An 18445-nucleotide genomic window follows, 5' to 3' on the forward strand; every position below is an offset into this window, starting at 1 on the left:
AAGCCTGGCTGAAGGGCAACCAGCCAGCCTGTGGTGAGAAGCATCTAAGTTTGTACGGCGTTGAAAGTGTTAAGGTCAACTTTGAATGCGTTTTGTTTTATTTCATTTGATGAAATCCAACTTTTATGCTCTGCGTTATAATCACTTAAAATCTATCTTTGTAGTTAATAAATCTATTTATTCTACCTGAAGCAGTGCGTTTGGTTTGAAGTGTGTCAGAGACTCCCCTTGGGATAACGTGCCTGGTACATATCAATTTCCTTGTTAAATTGATGAACTAATATAAGCTTGCAGCGTCCAGCGGGCATAACTGGACACTGCAAGACAGAGCAATTTGCTCTAGCTAAATCCAGACAATTTCACCTCCTGGCCAGGTTCCCAAGTAATCCTTAAAATTCGGGCAGACCCTTGTGGCAGATTTTTTTGGCTTCAGGGCAAATTTGGCCAGAAGGTTAGATTTTTCTAAAATTAAACTTCTACAAAACCTCAGAACAATGTAATGTTTCCATTATTATTATTTAATTCTAATGATAACTTTGTTTGTTTTTTAACAAAAAACAAATATTTCTTTACACTGTATGAAGCCCCATATGTTGCAGCATTGTTCTAGGCTGTGAGTACTTGAAAGTAAAACTGACCAATCTATTTATTGTCCAAGCTGGGAAAAATGCAAAAAGTAAACAAACATAAGTCGTTAAAGATGAGATTTTAAAAAAACAAAACAACCAACTTTTGCTTTAGAAAAATCAAAGTATAAAGGTAAATCATTTAAATATACAGTTAGATCTTTATCTTGCTCTTTTTCTTTTTAAGGTGTGTGTGTCAAAAACTTCTTTTTAAGGTGTTTAAGGTGTGTGTGTCAAAAACTGACATACTGAATCAGGCTATCACAGGCTGTTTTCATTCTACCACCATCAAGGAGGTGCTATGTTCATAGCCTGAGAAACTGCTAACTCTTACCCCAGCTCTGTGAGTCAAGGCAGTGCTGCCAGTCCCTCACTTTCATGAGCATCTCCCCAAAATCCAGATAAACTTTTAAAAAAGACACAAAAACCTGTTAATAGTTATTGCCTAATCACTTATTTTCCCATATCTAGGCCCTGATTCTGCAAAGATCTATGCACATGTTTAACATTACACACTTCCATGGGACTTTGCCTTCAGTGGGACTACTCCACAGTGTGCAAACTTAAGCATGTACACAGATCTCTGTAGGATTGAGGGGGAGCTCTTTCTTCTCCTCCTCCACAGATGTTCACATAAAACCTTTGTAAGTATATTATATCTCACCCTTCTAAGGAAACTTTTAAACGTCAACACAGGATTCTGTATCAAGAAATGAAAAATTAGGCTACTGAAGTTAAAGAAAATATAATATTAATGAATACACAGTAAGATGATGTGACAAAGGCCAGAAAACTTATTAAAGGAAAAAACACCTTTGTTCTTAAAAACTCAGCTAGTTTAAAAAAACCCATCCAAGAAATCTAGATTAAAGAAATCTAAGGTATATGGATTAGTAAAAGATATTTAGTATTTTGTTTTCTTTCTACAACACTATAAGATTAAATAGCAATTTAAAAGACAACATGAGTTGCATATGCCACAGATGAACTCTAAGTAGATAGCACAGAGATCACTGTTCTAGTCCCATGTGCTTAAAAAAAAAAAATTAAAAGAGAAGGATGGGGAGTGCAAAATGTTCCTGTATGTATATAATACAACACTGTTATTTTCCAGGGGGGATAAATTGGTCTTTTTAATTCTTTAAGCCTGGCATAGTATCAAAGCAGATATAAAATAGTCACAGAGCTCAATTTAGAAACATCATTTTTCTTATGTTGAGCTTTTATGAAGAGCTTCCTGCAAAGCTACAAACAATGATCTGTCCGGCAGCCAGACCACACTGAGGTCACCCTTTCTTGCAAGGCCTTGTTTAAGGAGGCATTTTGCCAAAAGGTAAACAGAGGTCTGCCAAATACATGTGGAATTAAAAGTCCACTGACCCTCAAAGAGGATCCCTATTAGATCCACCACCAGAAACAAAACAACAACAACAAATGCTTGTTTGTTTTATATATATATATAATGGGTGGGTGAGTGTATAAAAAGAAAGAAGGATCAGATATTTGATGCCCTTAACCAGAAATCTTGCTCTTAGTCTACTGAAGCCAATGAAACAACTCCCACTGACTTAAAAAGGTGTGGATAAGTCCCTTTGTGAAACTCACCCAAAAACAAAGCACAAGACACAGACACAACTTGTGCTGGCCCTCTGCACACAATACCAAGGGTTGTTCTTGTTGTTCAGGACTGAGGTAGTTCTCTACACATGTTCATTCTATATCTCCTAGTATTTCTAGAATATTGATCATACAAAATGAATGCAGGGCAGGCTATAGCAGCTGCAAATGGAGTGGACAACAGATAGGATGTCTGGTTCTCCATGGAATAGATAAGTATTTTTGAAAGATCTGAAGCTAGAGTGATTATAAATACATTATTTTTATGATTTACATGAAAAGCCTGGCTCTGGTGCATATGGCTTCTTAAATCTGCTGACTCAGATCTCAGTGGCCTGTTTGCGATACATTCTTGGCCTTGTCTCAATAGGAAATGTATGCTAAACATTTTCCTTCATTGCAACCAGTACAGCTTCATTGTTGGGATCACTAGTGTAGACTGGATGCCAGCAACTGCCATTGTCTTAAACACCATGTTGTGTTGACTTGTTCTGAGTATTCAAATTGCTGGATCTCTCTCTGCATCAGTACTCCTTCCACTGCATAAAGCCACTTTTCCCCTGGCCATGCCCCTCAGATTCCAAAGGGAGACAGCACAGAATTAGGGCCTTCCTGACCTCTTTGGACATTCCTCACTCTTTTTGCAAACCATGTACTTCACCTAGCTACTAGGAAAGTTGCTTTGGAAATGCTCCTACAAACAGATTAGAGAGAGATCTCTTTTCAAATCCTGCTATAAAGTACAAAAGCCTCCAGGGAATACAATCAGTCCAGAACAAATGTCCCTCTGTCAAGATGTATTGTGAAGCTGAAAAGAAGTCCTACTTGTTTATGTTTTATGCTATTTGATTTCACATGAAATTTGGAAAGCCTGCTGACATTAAAAGATTTGAGCTTGAATACATTTTATTGTTGTTGTATAAAAGGTTAAAAAAATACCTTTCCCAAAGCATCTCTATCGACCAGCTCCTGCACTGCCAAGAGCTTGATGCTGTAAGAGAGAAACACAAAAAATGAATAATTTAATGGCAAACATTTCCAAAGCACCAGTTATACTAGGACTGAAATCTTGCCCTTATTTTTTTTCTTTCAGAAAGTTTAAAATGCCTGTTGCGTGATGCAGCATGCAGGAGTCTACAATAAATTAAGGACAGGCACTGTTACGTGCTTTGCTTGATCTGATCTAGCTGTCCTACATAGACTTTTTGGTTCCTAAATTAGTAACCATATTCAAATTCGCCCTATAAGAGGAGTCCACTGATCATCTCATTTGCACAGTTTAAAACACTGAAAGATCTTTTGAAAACAAATACTGAAGAAGTATTTAACAGAATGGTCATTTTTCTGTCCAAATGCTTACATCTCTGCAGTTGCAGAGATATATATACACACACATAGTTAATAAAATATGGGGGACGACAAGTTACACACGCCTAAAGAAAACTGCCTGGAAAGAAGTATATGATTTACCCCTTTTCTATTCAAAGCCTTATTCCCTCACCATTACAAAAATCTCTTCTTGGTCCACAAAGGGCTAAATCTTGCTCACCCTATGCCAATGACTTCAATGGGACTATATGTAAAACAACTTGGACTCATCCACAATGACTAGTAACTTAGCTCAACATCAGTCTAGCAGGAAATGGAGCTGGAACAGTGTGTTAAAATCCAGGTCTCTCTGTATTTTCCCACTCCAACCCCCCGCCCTAGGTCGGAACCCCCTCCCGCACCCAAGCTCCCTCCCATACCCCAACCCCCGGCCCCACCCCAGAGCTCACACCCCAGCCAGAGCTCGCACCCCAGACCCCTGCCCCAACCCAGAGCTCCCTCCTGCACTCCAAACCCCTCAGTCCCAGCCCACACCCCCTCTACCACTCCAACCCCCTGTTCAAGCCCTGAGTCCCTCCTGCACCCCAAACCCCTCATTCTCGGCCCCACCCAAGCCCGCACCCCCAGCCAGAGCCAACACCCCCTCCACCACCCCAACCCACTGCCCCAGCCTGGAGCCCCCTGCTGCACCCTGAAACCCTCATTTCTGGCCCCACCCCAGAATCTGCACCTCCAGCCAGAGCCCTCACCCTCTCCCACACCCCAACATCTGTCCCAGCCTGGTGAAAATAAGCAAGTGAGTGGGGGTGGGGAAGAGCGAGAGACAGAGGGAGGGGGAATGGAGTGGATGGGGGCAGGGCCGGGGCTAGGCAAGGGTGTTTGGTTTTGTGCAATTAGAAAGTTGGCAACCCAAACGTAGGGGCATTATCCTACCTGTAGCGAAGTAGAAATCTTGGCTACTCCAGGGCCTGTCTACACTAGAGATTTTTCGGAAAAAAAATTGTACGCATAGTACCCTCAGTTCAGTTGCATTTCTAATCAAACCGGTAGGAACTCGGGTGCAGCTAAGGCTCTGTGGTTTCCCGTGTCTTAAAGAACATCTTGTAGAACTGCGTCTTTCCAAGTGAAAAAATGAGCATAACAGTGAGAAATCAGGTATCGTTTCCCCCTCCTTTTTTTGCAAGCTTCAAGTCCAAAAACCCATTTTATACCAAACTCACTTCCGAAGGAACCCTAAGTACTGTTTTATACACATTACTTATAAAGCGCGCTGGCCATTTCACATTTTGGACTCGATTCAAACCTGTTTGGGTAGCAGGTGCAAACTTTGCACCCACTATACCAGCAGGATCATTGGAGAAGTCAAAAGCACTGTTTGCCCTTTTTCCTGCTCATGGGGCTTCACCAGTAGACATCGGGTATAACGTACAGTCAAGGCTCCATGGACTGAAGGCTAGCCAGAGTACGGAATAAATCAGTAGCTTCAGCCATGCCACCTAGCAGAAATGTGTGTCTCCTGGCAGAACAAAAACATCCTCCACCACCAGCGTTCTGCATTATGCTGATATTGCCACTCCGATTACCATGCTTCCTTTCCAGTCTTACAGCCAGCCACTGACCAGATTGTCCATGTGACTCTGAGGAAGCTCCACTTTTCCCCAGTATACCCTTGCATCGCAGCAGGGAATGTTGCTCACAGTCACTGCTGAAATGACTCAGTGATTCTGGACAGCCACAACAGTGTATTTAAGGCGTAAAAACTGATTTACTTCTGAGACCATGCTAGGAACTGATGCACAAGGCTGCCAGAGGAAGCCATTTGCAGTGTACAACAAGAAGTTTTATTGTCCTACAAACCCCTGGAACTATGCTGCATGTTCTTGACTGGCATCTTATTTATTAACTATGTGTGTGTATATATATATATATCTCCAGATATAAAGCATTCCTATAACAGAAGCTCAAATGACACAAGGTTAAATCAAGCTCTTTTTACTAGATTTCCATTCCTTCCACTAAGAACTGTCATGTTCTAAACCAGGGGTGGGCAAACTTTTTGGCCCAAGTGCCACATCGGAGTGTGAAACTGTATGGAGGGCAAGGTAGGGAAGGCTGTGCCCCCCCAAGCAGCCTGGCCCTCACCCCTACCCGCCCCCTCCCACTTCCCGCCCCCTGACTGCCCCCCCTCAGAACCTCTGACCCATCCAACCCTCCCCCCCCGCTCCTTGTCCCCTGACTGTCCCCTCCCAGGACCCTCCACCCCTAACCGCCACCTCAGGACCCCACTCCCTATCTAACCCCCCTCCCGCTCCCTGACTGCCCCCCCCCAACCTCTGCCCTATCCAACCGCCCCCTGTTCCCCGTCCCCTGACTGCCCCCCCGGGACCCCACCTCCTATCCAACCACCCCCCTGCTCCCTGTCCCCTGACTGCCCCCCAGAACCCCCTTCCCCTTCTCCAACCCCCTGGTCCCGGCCCCCTTACCATGCCGCTCAGAGCGGCATGTTTGGGAACTGCGCTGCCAGGTTGGAGCCAGAGATGCTGCCGCGTTGCCCTGCATGAGCGTTGCCCGTGTGGTGGCATGGTTGCGGGGGAGGGGTACAGCAGGGGAGGGGCCGGGGACTAGCCTCTCCGGTCAGGAGCTCGGGGGCCAGATGCGGCTCGTGGGCTGTAGTTTGCCCACCTCTGTTCTAAATCCTAAATATAACTGTGCCCTCACTTTCATGTATTTCAAGCTTTCATACCTCTCCAAATTTCATAATGACCAGGTACATTGAAGTATAAAACAGTTCCAGGCAATGCTTTTTAGGTCTGCCAGGTCTATTGCTATCAGTACAGACAGGGCTAGCATCCTGATAAAGACAGTTCACACATTAACATGCTTCTATCAAAGGAGTACATGAGAGAAAATGTATAGCTCTAATGCACTGCTGCTGTAAGAGTAGGAGAAATCTGGATATCTGCTATGATTTACTGAGTATTCTGTACAATAATATTCTAGTAGAACAGACAGAGGTACTTAAGGAAAATACAATGCTGAAATTAGAGAACCTTTCCATCTACTTATCAGAAAGCTCGTAGTTGAGCAAATAAGCATTGAGCAAAGAAAAAATTCAAGAAAAAATACTTTTAAACCAGTGCAGTCCCACTGCCTCTTGTTTTTCTTATTTTTTGTTCCTAATTCTATTTATTTATTTATTTATTTATTTTTTAAATTGTGCTTGTGAATTGCAAGGTTGTGAAAGAAGTTGGTACTGACATCCTGGCTCTTTATTTATTCACAGAACAAGTACAACACGGGCAATGGCAGGACAACCCTCCCCACCCAGCACCATGAATACATCTTAATATTGGAGAAGCCACCTCTCTGGACAGGCAGTGTGAACTCCATATCCACTGAACTCTTGGCCTCTCAGAGATGACTGTCATCCAGGGCAATAATTAGACAGTGATTTTTCTCCAGTGATGTGTACATTCATCACTGGGTGATGGATTGAGACCCATCAACTTGCATCTAGACCTCTAGGCAGTTGTCATAGTACAGTAATAACTGTGTCACAATATATCTGTTCTGGATTTGAACTCCATGCTTAGTGGCTAGTTAAAGGTTCCCTATCCAGTTACCCACCCTGCACCATTGAGCGACCAAACACTAACATTCTAAGCTTACACAGGAAGAACATGAGACAGTTCATATGGAGAAATGCCTGTACATAAGTTCATTAGAAGTTCAGTGTGATCAGGAAGACAAACAAAGTGGTTCAGTAAAAAGATCAGACTCAGATCCATGCTGCAGATAATGCAAACTGGGATTTTGCCTTTCCCTGGTTTATACTGCAGCACAAGATACTTAATATGTAAATTACTTTCATTATTTCTCTAGCGGCTTGTAACCTTCATAAAGCATTTAATTTCTGATCAGTGGCAACACGAATACTTAAGATGGCTGCTGATTCTACCTATTTACAGGTTCGTTTGTAAAAACGCTATTTGTAGAGTTCAGTAGATAATTTGACCTTCCATGGCTAGAAGTGAGAGATGATGAGCCTAACTATCATTACAACTGCCACTCTCATTACTGGTCCCTCTGTTATTGCAAACTCTCCTACAGCGCTATTCTCGTTCCTTGCTATACTAAAGCCCATTAGAATTCCTCCCACCTGCCATGTGTTCTTATTTAAAACGGAATGTACTCAGTTAGACCAAAAAAGTGTTTACATGACGAGAGGGATCAGTTTCCTTCATCCAACTGATTTACAGGGCTGCAATCGTCCTATTCAGCAGCCCAGGACCAACATGAAGCATCTTTATTATAGAATTAAAATAGACCACAGTTTTCTAGTCTTTTCCACAGCACCTCACTGTTTTCCGCTAAGGCTACGTCTACACTGCAATAAAAGACCCGCACTATGGCTGCGGCTCACCCAGGTCAGCTGACTCGAGCTCGGACTGTGGGGCTAAAAATTGAAGTGTAGATGTAAGCTCTGAGACCCCAAGGTGGGGTGGGTCTCAGAACCCAGACTCCAACCCACGCCTGAACATCTACACTGCAATTTTTGGCCCCACAGCCCAAGCTAGAGTCAAACGACCTAGGCTCTGAGACTCAGTGCTGAGGGTTTTTTATTGTAGTGTAATTGTACCCTAATATTGTCTCACTGTGTGGGCTACAATCCATTAGCTGGGAAGTTCTTTAATAAGCCATTTCCTTCTATTCCTTCCAAGTTAAAAAAAGGAATCCAGAACAACATTTACCTGTGGCTCTTTGTCCACCTTCAGCTTGAAATGTGGTGTCTCACTGGGAGCTCAGTGCTTTTGAAAATCAGGTCACTTATTCAGGCACCTACATGTGGACTTAGGAGCCCAATTTTAGGCACTTAATTTAAAAATTCTTGGCCTAAAGCACCAATCCTGCAAACATTTAAGTGCCTTCACAACTCTACTCATCTAAAGTTATTCACATGGTTATGTACTTGCAGGACTGGGGCCTAGTTCAGGAAAGGGAACATAGCTCCTTGGTAAGCAGGAGTAGAACTGGGAGGTATGACTGTAGATACATGGTTCTGGGAAATGAGGTTTGAGGCACACTGTCAAGGCAGCATGAAGAAGCTTGTGTTTCTGCTACCTGTGACATAGCTATTTGCACCACCCTAGTTTTGTGAATACCCAGAGCATGATCAATCCCCAGGGATGTCAATCCAGCCATCACTGAACATATCACACTTTTTATTCCTCTAAAGCAGCGAACCTCAGTGTAACCTTGGAACAGTGTAACTTATTGGACAGCCAATAATGACTACTTCTTACTTCTGCACTGATTGCAGAGCAAGTCTGGTAAAGAGCAATGATTATGTCCAATCATTTCTGCTTTCTACACCAGGCTATTTATTGGTCCCAGTTTGCTATCCAGCAGCTAGATAAACTGATCTCAATTCACTCTGCAATGCTATAAATCCTGGTTCAGTGATTAAGCTTCTCTACAAGTGTTATACTTTCTACTAGTCAGCACACAAGCCTGACTAAAGTTAACAGACAGAAATGCCACTTGATTTCTCTTCTCTCTGGCGCATTTTGCACTATACAGCTATACTCAGTCACCCTCACCTAAACAGCATGGGCATAATATAAAGCCATTCATCCACAAATAAGCTACATTAAGTAGTAGTAAAGCATCCACCTTGAACCCACAAACTTCTCCCCCTCACACACAAAACCCCGACAAACTACTCTTGAGGTAAGGCCCTGTAACTGTGTATCAGCCCAGGGTCTGTTATGGGATATATGGGAGTGGAGAGCAGCAACTGTACACACTGACGGGACACACCAAGGACTGAACCAGAAATAAAAAGTCCTACAACTTGAGTTAAAGAGCAACAGTTTTGTAGTGAGGGCTGTATCAACTCATACGGACCATAGCACAGAGGGGGATCTGGAACGCACATTCCCCTGTGGGTTCTACAAGCACAGAGGAAGCGACAAACATTTTTTCTTTTCTCTTTTTGCATTTCACTTATTACATGGCTCTTTGGTATCCTTGCTGCCCTCTCAGTTCCCTACCTTCCCAACCTTTACTTCTGGACTACAGCCAACAGAGTCACAGACTGTATCTCTCTTTCTCCTGCTCCCTCCACGACTCTTATACTACAACAAACAAGGAGATTTAATTTTGTGGGGGTCAGGGACATTATATTGTGAGCCTAATTCACATTGGATTAACTTCACCGATTTCAATGGAGCTGCAGCGCCATTAACTGGAATAGCACAGGGATGAATCGTGTAGAAAATACACATGTACATGCATGAACACAAAGAGGGAGAGATCAAGACTAAGAAGAGCAACCTTCTTCCAGACATTCCAAAAGTGAGTGAGAAATGCTCACAAAAATGTCTCAAAACATTACTGGGAATCTAAAGCTAGCCACTAATGGGCTGGAACACTTCAAGAGACTTTGGGAATAGGGATCTCCCATTAAGCCCATTTGGAACTGCGCATTCCTGAGTACTTTCAAGGCAGGCAATATTCAAGCTCCTCAGCAAATTGGTTTATTGACATGCGTGCACATAACTCACTTCCTAAAGCAAATAATGGAGGACTCCAGGTCCAGCGACGGGTAAGAGAATGCTCATCAGCCAAGCTACTATGGAGTTGGAGGAAGAACAGAGAGGTGAGGGGCCAGTGAAGAATCAGAGGACCAGGGGTTAAAATAAGAAAGGGCACAGCTCCCCTTTCTCTGCTTAAAGCAGGTGAGCTCCTGCTCCTCTCCGTGACTTGGGAGAGCATTGCCCCCTATAGGTACCTCTCCTCTCTGCCCAAAGGAAGACTCATCAGGCAGGGGAGAGTGAAGTGGGAGAAGCAGATGCCTGGCTGGGGAGTTTCTACAGATTCTGGCCTTTTCTGCCAGGGACCAGAGCAGCAGCAGCACTTGAGAGGGAAACACCTTATATTATTTTCCTCTAAGGCAGGGCTGTCTGTCGGTCAGCTCTCCCATCCCTCCAGAGGAAGAAGATCAGACATAACTCAACTTCCGTTTATATAATATCTTCCTTTCCAAAAGGTCTTTTATATCTTCCAAAACATAGGAAGTTGCACTGGGAATTTCTAGTATTTCTCTGGAAAACTGTGATGTTAAAATGAATGAAAACAATACAGATTCTCCATCCTGGTCAAAATTGGGGCAGGGAGCTCTAGGGATGTGCAGTCAGAGCCAACTGCACATGCTGCAGACATTTTTGTTTCCTAAGCCCTGGGCCTTCTTGGGGACATTTCTTTTCATGTGCTCATTCTCTTTCTCTTTCCTATGTCTGTTCACTACACACTGATGCAAAGCCATGGTACTGACACCTGTGATGATACTTACCAAAACTGATTAGCCTCCTCTCTCATCTAACTCTACTTTAATCATTATAGAAGGCCTCCCAAGACCATCAGCAAATTTGCAGGTATAAGGGATTTTTGCTGTGTAGGAGCAAACTTTTGTTCCTCTTTGATGCAGGTGGCATAAAAGTATAAAATTGCAGATCAGCAAATGAAAATGCTGATACCTATTCCCTTCTCTAACCAACATACATAAAACGTCACCTTTAATGTCTTTGTTTCAGTTCACAGTTGACAAATACCAATCCAAAAAATGCCACTAAGTCTATTCATATTAAATTCTTGGTGGAATTATGCGCCACTGAGCAATGCAGAATTTCACAGAATTCCCTGTTTCCCCCGCAAAATTTCTGGCAGCCACTAGGGGCCGCTGGACTCTGCAGAGCCCATTTCGCAGTGAGTGAAGCGCCCAGCCTGGTGGGGCTGGAGGCTGCAAGCTCTTTGATCCTCATTCTCCCAGGGAGGAGAGAGGGCCTGGGAGATGCAGCTCTGGCAAAGGGCAAGGACAGTAAAGAAGTTGGGGGAAGTAAAGGCTCCTGGGGGGCTGATGTCTGCCTCGGGGGCTGCCCTGTGGCTCAGCTCTGTGGGAAGGGAGGGCTGGTGTCTGGGGGCTGCCCCACAGTGGGGCTCTCGTGGGATGGGAGTGCAGGAGTCTGGGCTCTGGGGGCCCTACATAGCCCACTCCAGCACCCCACAACTGGAACTGGGTTGTTGCAGGGGTTTCTTTAACTCTCTACTCCAGGGGGAATATTTTTTGCTATTGTTTGTATTGTTGACATACTTGTTGACAGGTATTTGAAATAAATGACTAAAATAATTGAAACTGGAGTGATTATATTGTGTTATTTTGATAAATAAAATATGCAGAATTTTAAAATATTGTGCCAATTTTTTTGATTTTTGGCGCAGAATTCCCCCAGGAGTAATATTACACCCTTATAAAAACAAAAAGGTGTCTTATTTGTCCCTACTATAGTACATATTGGCTTCCTATTACATTTAACTAGCGACATTAACCCCTACTTAAAACTAGCTTACAGTATTTAGAATAGTTCTGTAATTAGGGAAAACATGCTGTGTATTATTTGTGGTATTAATATTTTTAACTTTCAGGGCACATCAGTTTTCTCAGGGTTTTGTCAGATAGGATGGGCTAGGAAGGGTGTTGTGTGTGTATGTATGTGTGCGTTTGATTTTTATTTAGTCATTTACATTGGGTTTGGCCAAATCATTTAACTGACACTGCGTGATCAAAATCTGATCATGGGAAGAGAAAAGGCCAAGATTTAAACAAAAGACTAGAAGCTCATAAAATGAAAGGTGACTGAGTGTTTCCAAATATAGAACTATATTATACTGCAGGATGGCCTTTCACATTTGGCTCCCTTTCTTGGATCTTCTGAATCACTTCCCAGCTGAATTGTATTTAGTAGCTCCAGAAACTGCACCTTTTCCAGTCCACAATCCTGCCTCACTGCACCAACGGAAAGACTAACTAAACCCTTAGCTAAACGATACTAAGGATGTTTTGGAAAGGGCACATAAATGTGACCGATGTTTTACCACCATTCCTTCATTTGTAATGATTATTATCAATACAATTAATATTAAGGCAGTTGGGAATTAACTGGAGAATTATTTCTGTGCTCTTGCAAAATGGCTTTAAACTTTGGAAATAATCAAATGTAATTTCAGGTTATTTGCCTCCCTGACTCCCAAGAATGCCTGAGACATATGCAGATACCTCTTTCAATGTTAAAATGCGCATCCTTCTCTCACCTACTCTCAAATTTTTAAGGCAATATTACTTGGACTCCATTGTCCTATTTGCACATTTCAATTCCTTAAAGAGAGATAGGCACATGAATTTAAAATCCTACAGAGGATACTTTGTCCTCACCCACAACTGTTTCACATTTGGGGACAATATATACCCCTTCAAGTCAGCGGCACTGCTATGGGTACCCGCATGGCACCACAGTATGCCAACATTTTTATGGCTGACTTTGAACAATGCTTCCTTAACTCTCGTCCCCTAATGCCCCTACTCTACTTGCGTTACATTGATGACACCTTCATCATCTGGACCCATAGAAAAGAAGCCCTTGAGGAATTCCAAAATGATTTCAACTATTTTCATCCCACCATCAACCATCAGCCTAGACCAATCCACACAAGCAGTCCATTTCCTGGACACTACAATGCTAATAAGCGATGGTCACATAAACACCACCCTATACCGGAAACTACTGACCTCTATATTACCTACATGCCTCCAGCTTCCATCCAGGACACATCACGCGATCCATTGTCTACAGCCACACTCTACGATACAACCGCATTTGCTCCAATCCCTCAGACAGAGACAAACACGTACAAGATCTCTATCAAGCATTCTTACAACTACAATATCCACCTGCTGAAGTGAAAAAACAGATTGACAAAGCTAGAAGAGTACCCAGAAGTCACCTACCACAGGACAGGCCCAAGAAAGAAAATAACAGAACACCACTAGCTGTCACTTTCAGCCCCCAACTAAAACCTCTCCAGTGCATCAAAGAACTACAACCAATCCTGAAAAATGATCCCTCACTCTCAGAGATCTTGGGAGACAGACCAGTCCTCGCTTACAGACAGCCCCCCAACCTGAAGCAAATGCTCTCCAGCAAACACACACCACACAACAAAAACATGAACCCAGGAACCTATCCTTGCAACAAAGCCCGATGCAACTCTGTCCAAATATTTATTCAAGTGACACCATCATACGACCTAATCACATTAGCCACGCCATCAGGGGCTCGTTCACCTGCACATCTACCAATGTGATGTATGCCATCATGTGCCAGCAATGCCCCTCTGCCATGTACATTTGCCAAACCAGACAGTCTCTACGCAAAAGAATAAATGGACACAAATGTGACATCAGGAAACATAACATTCAAAAACCGGGAGGAGAACACTTCAACCTCTCTGGCCACTCAATAACAGACTTAAAGGTGGCAATTTTGCAACAGAAAAGCTTCAAAAACAAACTCCAACGAGAAACTGCTGAGCTTGAATTAATATGCAAACTAGATACTATTAACTTGGGTTTGAATAGAGACTGGGAGTGGCTGGGTCATTACACATATTGAATCTATTTCCCCATGTTAAGTATCCTCACACTTTCTCGTCAACTGTCTAAAACGGCCATCTTGATTATCACTACAAAAGTTTTTTTCTCCTGCTGATAATAGCTCATCTTAATTAATTAGCCTCTTACTCCACCTTTTCATGTTCTCTGTATGTATATATCTTCTTACTATATGTTCCAGTCTATGCATCCGATGAAGTGGGCTGTAGCCCATGAAAGCTTATGCTCAAATAAAATTGTTAGTCTCTAAAGTGCCACAAGTACTCCTGTTCTTTTTACTGGACTTCAGCACACTTGTTCAAATAGAGCTCCACAGAGCAATCATGTGTTCTGGTGGTGTGACACATTATTTGGCAATGTCTGAAACTAGTAAATATTGGTGCAGTGTTATAGGAATAGGATAGAGTCATTGGTTACTGGCTGAATCAGCATATAGAACTTCTAAGTCTTTTATAAAATTGAACACTCTTCTCTTTGGTTGTGACAAAAAGACTGACCCTCAGACGGTGGGTCCTAGTTTTAAGAGACTAATAGTTTGACATGACAGTTGTGTTTCATAGAAGAATCTTATTCATAAGACTTAGGACTGGTCTACACTTAAAAATTAGATGGACCTAGCTATTTCGCTCTAGGCTGTGAAAAATTTCGTGCCCTGAGCACCATAGGTAGTCAACCTAACCCCAGTGTAGATGCAGCTAAGTAGATGGAAGAATCCTTCCACTGACCTAGCTACTTCTCGGAAAGTGGATTTACTACATTGAAAGAAAAACCCCTCCTGTCAATGTAAGAAGCATCCACACTATGGTGCTACAATGGCACAACTGCAGTGCCATAGGTGTGCTGCTGGCAATGTAGACATGGCCTAAGTGGCAAAACTTAGAAGCACTGAAATGGGGGAAAAGTGACTCTCTATTGTATATGAAGGAAAACACAAATGAGAGTTATTAGATAGCATGCAAATGAGAGGTGCTGCAAAATTACAACTGAGGCATTGTTGGGAGAGCAGGGATGGGGGGAGGAATGGTGGAGAAATCCAGGACTGTGTTTTGGTAAAGAGAATGTTTCTAGAGTATATTTTTTTATTTTTACGTATAGTTTGTATTACTGTTTTTAAACTTCAATAAAGACATTTATATAAAAGGATAAAAAAAAGTGAATTGTAAGAGGAGTTGGGCCAAGATCCTCAAAGACAATTGGCTGGTTAAGTCCCACTGAAATCACCTATTGGGCAGTAGGTGCCTAAATACCTTTGAGGATCCGGGCCTTACAGACTAAAAAATGAAATCTGTAAGTTTCCAGTATGTACATTTTTAGGACTTTTCTCCCCCTCCTCACAAAAATCAAAAGCAGTTTACTGGATTATTACATTTAAGGTTAATTCTGCAGAGTCATTTTTGAACCACTTTAGTCACCTTTAACGAAACACCAATAACACATCAGAGTTAGCGTTCATTGCAGCATGTGGGAAATTGGCTGCACGACTCACTACCTCTAATGTGTGTAAGATAATTGTCGCAGTTCACTAATGATTTTGTCCAGCAGGTACTTAGAGCAAAAAAAGAATAGAAGCAGGGATCAAAATACTTCTCATTCCTCATTAGCTAGATTGCTCCTGTTTTCAGAATAATCACCAAACACAAACAGTCTGAGTCACACTAGCCAGGTCCCATCTTTTTTTTTTTTTTTTTTTATGCCTCACAGATCACGTGAATTTATCAAGGCACATAAATGTTGATCAGGTTTATGCAGCTTAAAACTGCCTCACACACAGAGCAGAGCAGCTTCAGTTAAATGAAGGAAGGTGTGCAGAATACAACACACACACACACACACACTTTCCATGGACTGCATAAACCATCTTGACACTTATCCATCTTGATCAACTGTGAGGACCTGCCATGCATGTATAAAAACATAAAGATGAGACTTTGTCAGCCTGGCTGAAGCCTAGTCCTCGCCAGAAAAGGGTCTGCCAGAATAGACATACTAGCAAACCCACCTCGTACAAGTGCAGCTTGTATCAGCAAAAGAGTGCTTTTTGCTGGTATACTGAATTTCTCAGTGAAATAAGCTCTATCAGCAAAAGCACTTTTTTGCCAGTATAACTGCACCTACGCTCGAGCCACTACAGATAAGTCATTTAAAAAAGAAAAAAAAAAATCACACTTCTAACCAACATTACTATACTGACAAAGATTTCTCATGTAGACTTGGCCCAAAAATACAGATGTTCCACATTTACAAAATAATCAGTTTTGTATATTAATCAGTACATATCACATAATGGACAAGAATGTTAACAGGGTTAACTGCCAAATATAGATCATCAGATGTCAGGCTGAACTTTTTTTTATGGCTATACCATATGAAAAAGTACACTGTAAATAACTAGACAAAAGGACCCACAACGAAAGTTGACGATAAAGTCAATGGGAGTTTTGTCTGGGTCTTTTGACTGCAGTATTAGGTCCATTAAAAATAGAACACAGCAATCAAAAAGTTAACACCAACATCAACCAATTCTTCCCTCAGGACATGCTGGCTACTGCTACTGAAAGTCCATTTACAGGAATTTCTGAGAAGCAACAGGAGTAAACTGCCATGTGGTTATGGGAAGTTTAGGGACTTCTTTCCAAAAGTTAATTTCAAAAGTCCCATATCAGCTTCACATGTGAAGTTGCATGAGTCACAGTTGAGTATTTAGCTTGTTGGGCATTCTCAATGCTATGTACAGCACCAGGACCATAAAGCAAATCAGAGAGGTTTTCAATCAGGATCCAGCTGCTTTTACTGTAATGATGACTTTGAAGTGTAACGTGGCTCCATGAAACTGGAACCTCAGGTTTGCCAGAAGCCACAACCTCATACAGACATTGCTCACTGTACAAGAATACTGTCAAAAGGGTTTGATTTAAACCTTCTGGGGATGCATCATGTATCTGTAATTCTAATCCAGGGGAGAATTTAATCCTTCCCCAATTCTGTGAGCAGAGCAAACTGGCTGAATCTGCACTATCTGAGCCAAGTGCTATCCCGGAGGCAGGCTCTGCTCAGTACGATGACAGAATTTTCTAGCAACGCTGTACTGAGTGGGAGATAGGAGCAACTAGAAAATAAAGAGTCCGCAAGCAATATAAATATATACTAAGGCAGGCTCTGGCTGATTTTAATGCATGGTGCAAGAACCAACAATTTGCTAATGCTTCCCACCCTAATGGATATAAAAACAAAACACATGGTGAAGAGGTGAGCTTTGGCGAAGAACAGAATCCTCTATGAAATACACTCTGGACATCAACATGTAGGCCCATTAACCTTTTGCAGCACTCAGACACTACAATGATGTATTCTATGGAACATAGGAATAGCCATACCTGAGCAGACCATTACCCTGTCTGACAGTGGTGTGTGCTGGATCCTTCAGAGGATAGTGCAAGGTCTCTCAGTGGAAAATACCTGAAGTTTCTATGTGTAAGTGGGGGATTTGTCCCATTGTAGCCGGGGAATTTCTCTGTGTACACATTACCCTGGCTGAGCCTAGTGACGAAAGAATATGAATCCCTGCCCCGATTCACTTCACCCTGGTACTTGCCCACCTTGACTTTCCTTCCCAGCCCTGTGTGAACAGGGCTCGCATCACACAGGGAGGATTGAGCCCTGAGGTTCCTGGGTGTTTACCTCAATCTCTCCGTGCACAATGGTGGGGATGCCCCTATTCCAGAATACTCTAACTTGCTTGTTACCCTTTTAAGCTGTGATCACTGCAATTCACATTTATTTACAACTAAAACCGTTTTGTGTGGGAACAAACAACACTTCACAGAGCTAGCATTGGGATGAAATGGTTTGGGTAAATTTCAATGCAACAGTCTCCACAGTGCAATAAACTTTACAGTTACATCAAATTTATGAGTCTGGTGTGTTTTCCCTGGACCTGGATGTGCTGCTATGAGGCTGCTGGTGTGGCATTGCCCCAGGATGGATCTTGGCACACCTTTCATGCCACATCCCCTTCTGAGGCTGGCACAATGCCCTCTTGACAGACCATGGGAAAGGGGCTTGTCTCTTCCTTTCTCCCTAGACCAGTGCACACAACTCTGGTGGGAGAGTTGGAAACACCTCCCCACAACTATTGCCCTGATACTTCTCTGGCTCTGGATGCTGCTCTGGCTCCGGGCAACTGCTTGGGCTGCTGCAGTCTCCTGGGCTGCAGCTCTGGTTTCACAGCTCTGCTCTGGGCTGCTGCACTCTCCCCAGCGCTGCCCTGGCAGCCCTAGCTCACACAGAGGATGCGGCCCTGGGCTCTGGATGCTCAGTGCCCTCACTGGCTTGCCCACCCTGTCAATGTGTCTCACTTGGAGAGCTG

General features: G+C 42.9%; 1 protein-coding gene across 1 annotated transcript in view; it reads right to left on the reverse strand.

Moving 5' to 3' along the window:
- EEPD1 (endonuclease/exonuclease/phosphatase family domain containing 1) overlaps positions 1-18445 on the reverse strand; it is an 83767-nt gene that overhangs the window by 33409 nt on the left and 31913 nt on the right. The window contains exon 2 of the mRNA XM_077811031.1: positions 3183-3234. Within this exon, the coding sequence (XP_077667157.1) occupies positions 3183-3234 (52 nt within the window). The remainder of the gene's footprint in view (positions 1-3182; positions 3235-18445) is intronic.

Source organism: Eretmochelys imbricata, chromosome 2 (assembly GCF_965152235.1).
Source record: "Eretmochelys imbricata isolate rEreImb1 chromosome 2, rEreImb1.hap1, whole genome shotgun sequence".
In the NCBI taxonomy this organism is placed as follows: domain Eukaryota; kingdom Metazoa; phylum Chordata; order Testudines; family Cheloniidae; genus Eretmochelys; species Eretmochelys imbricata.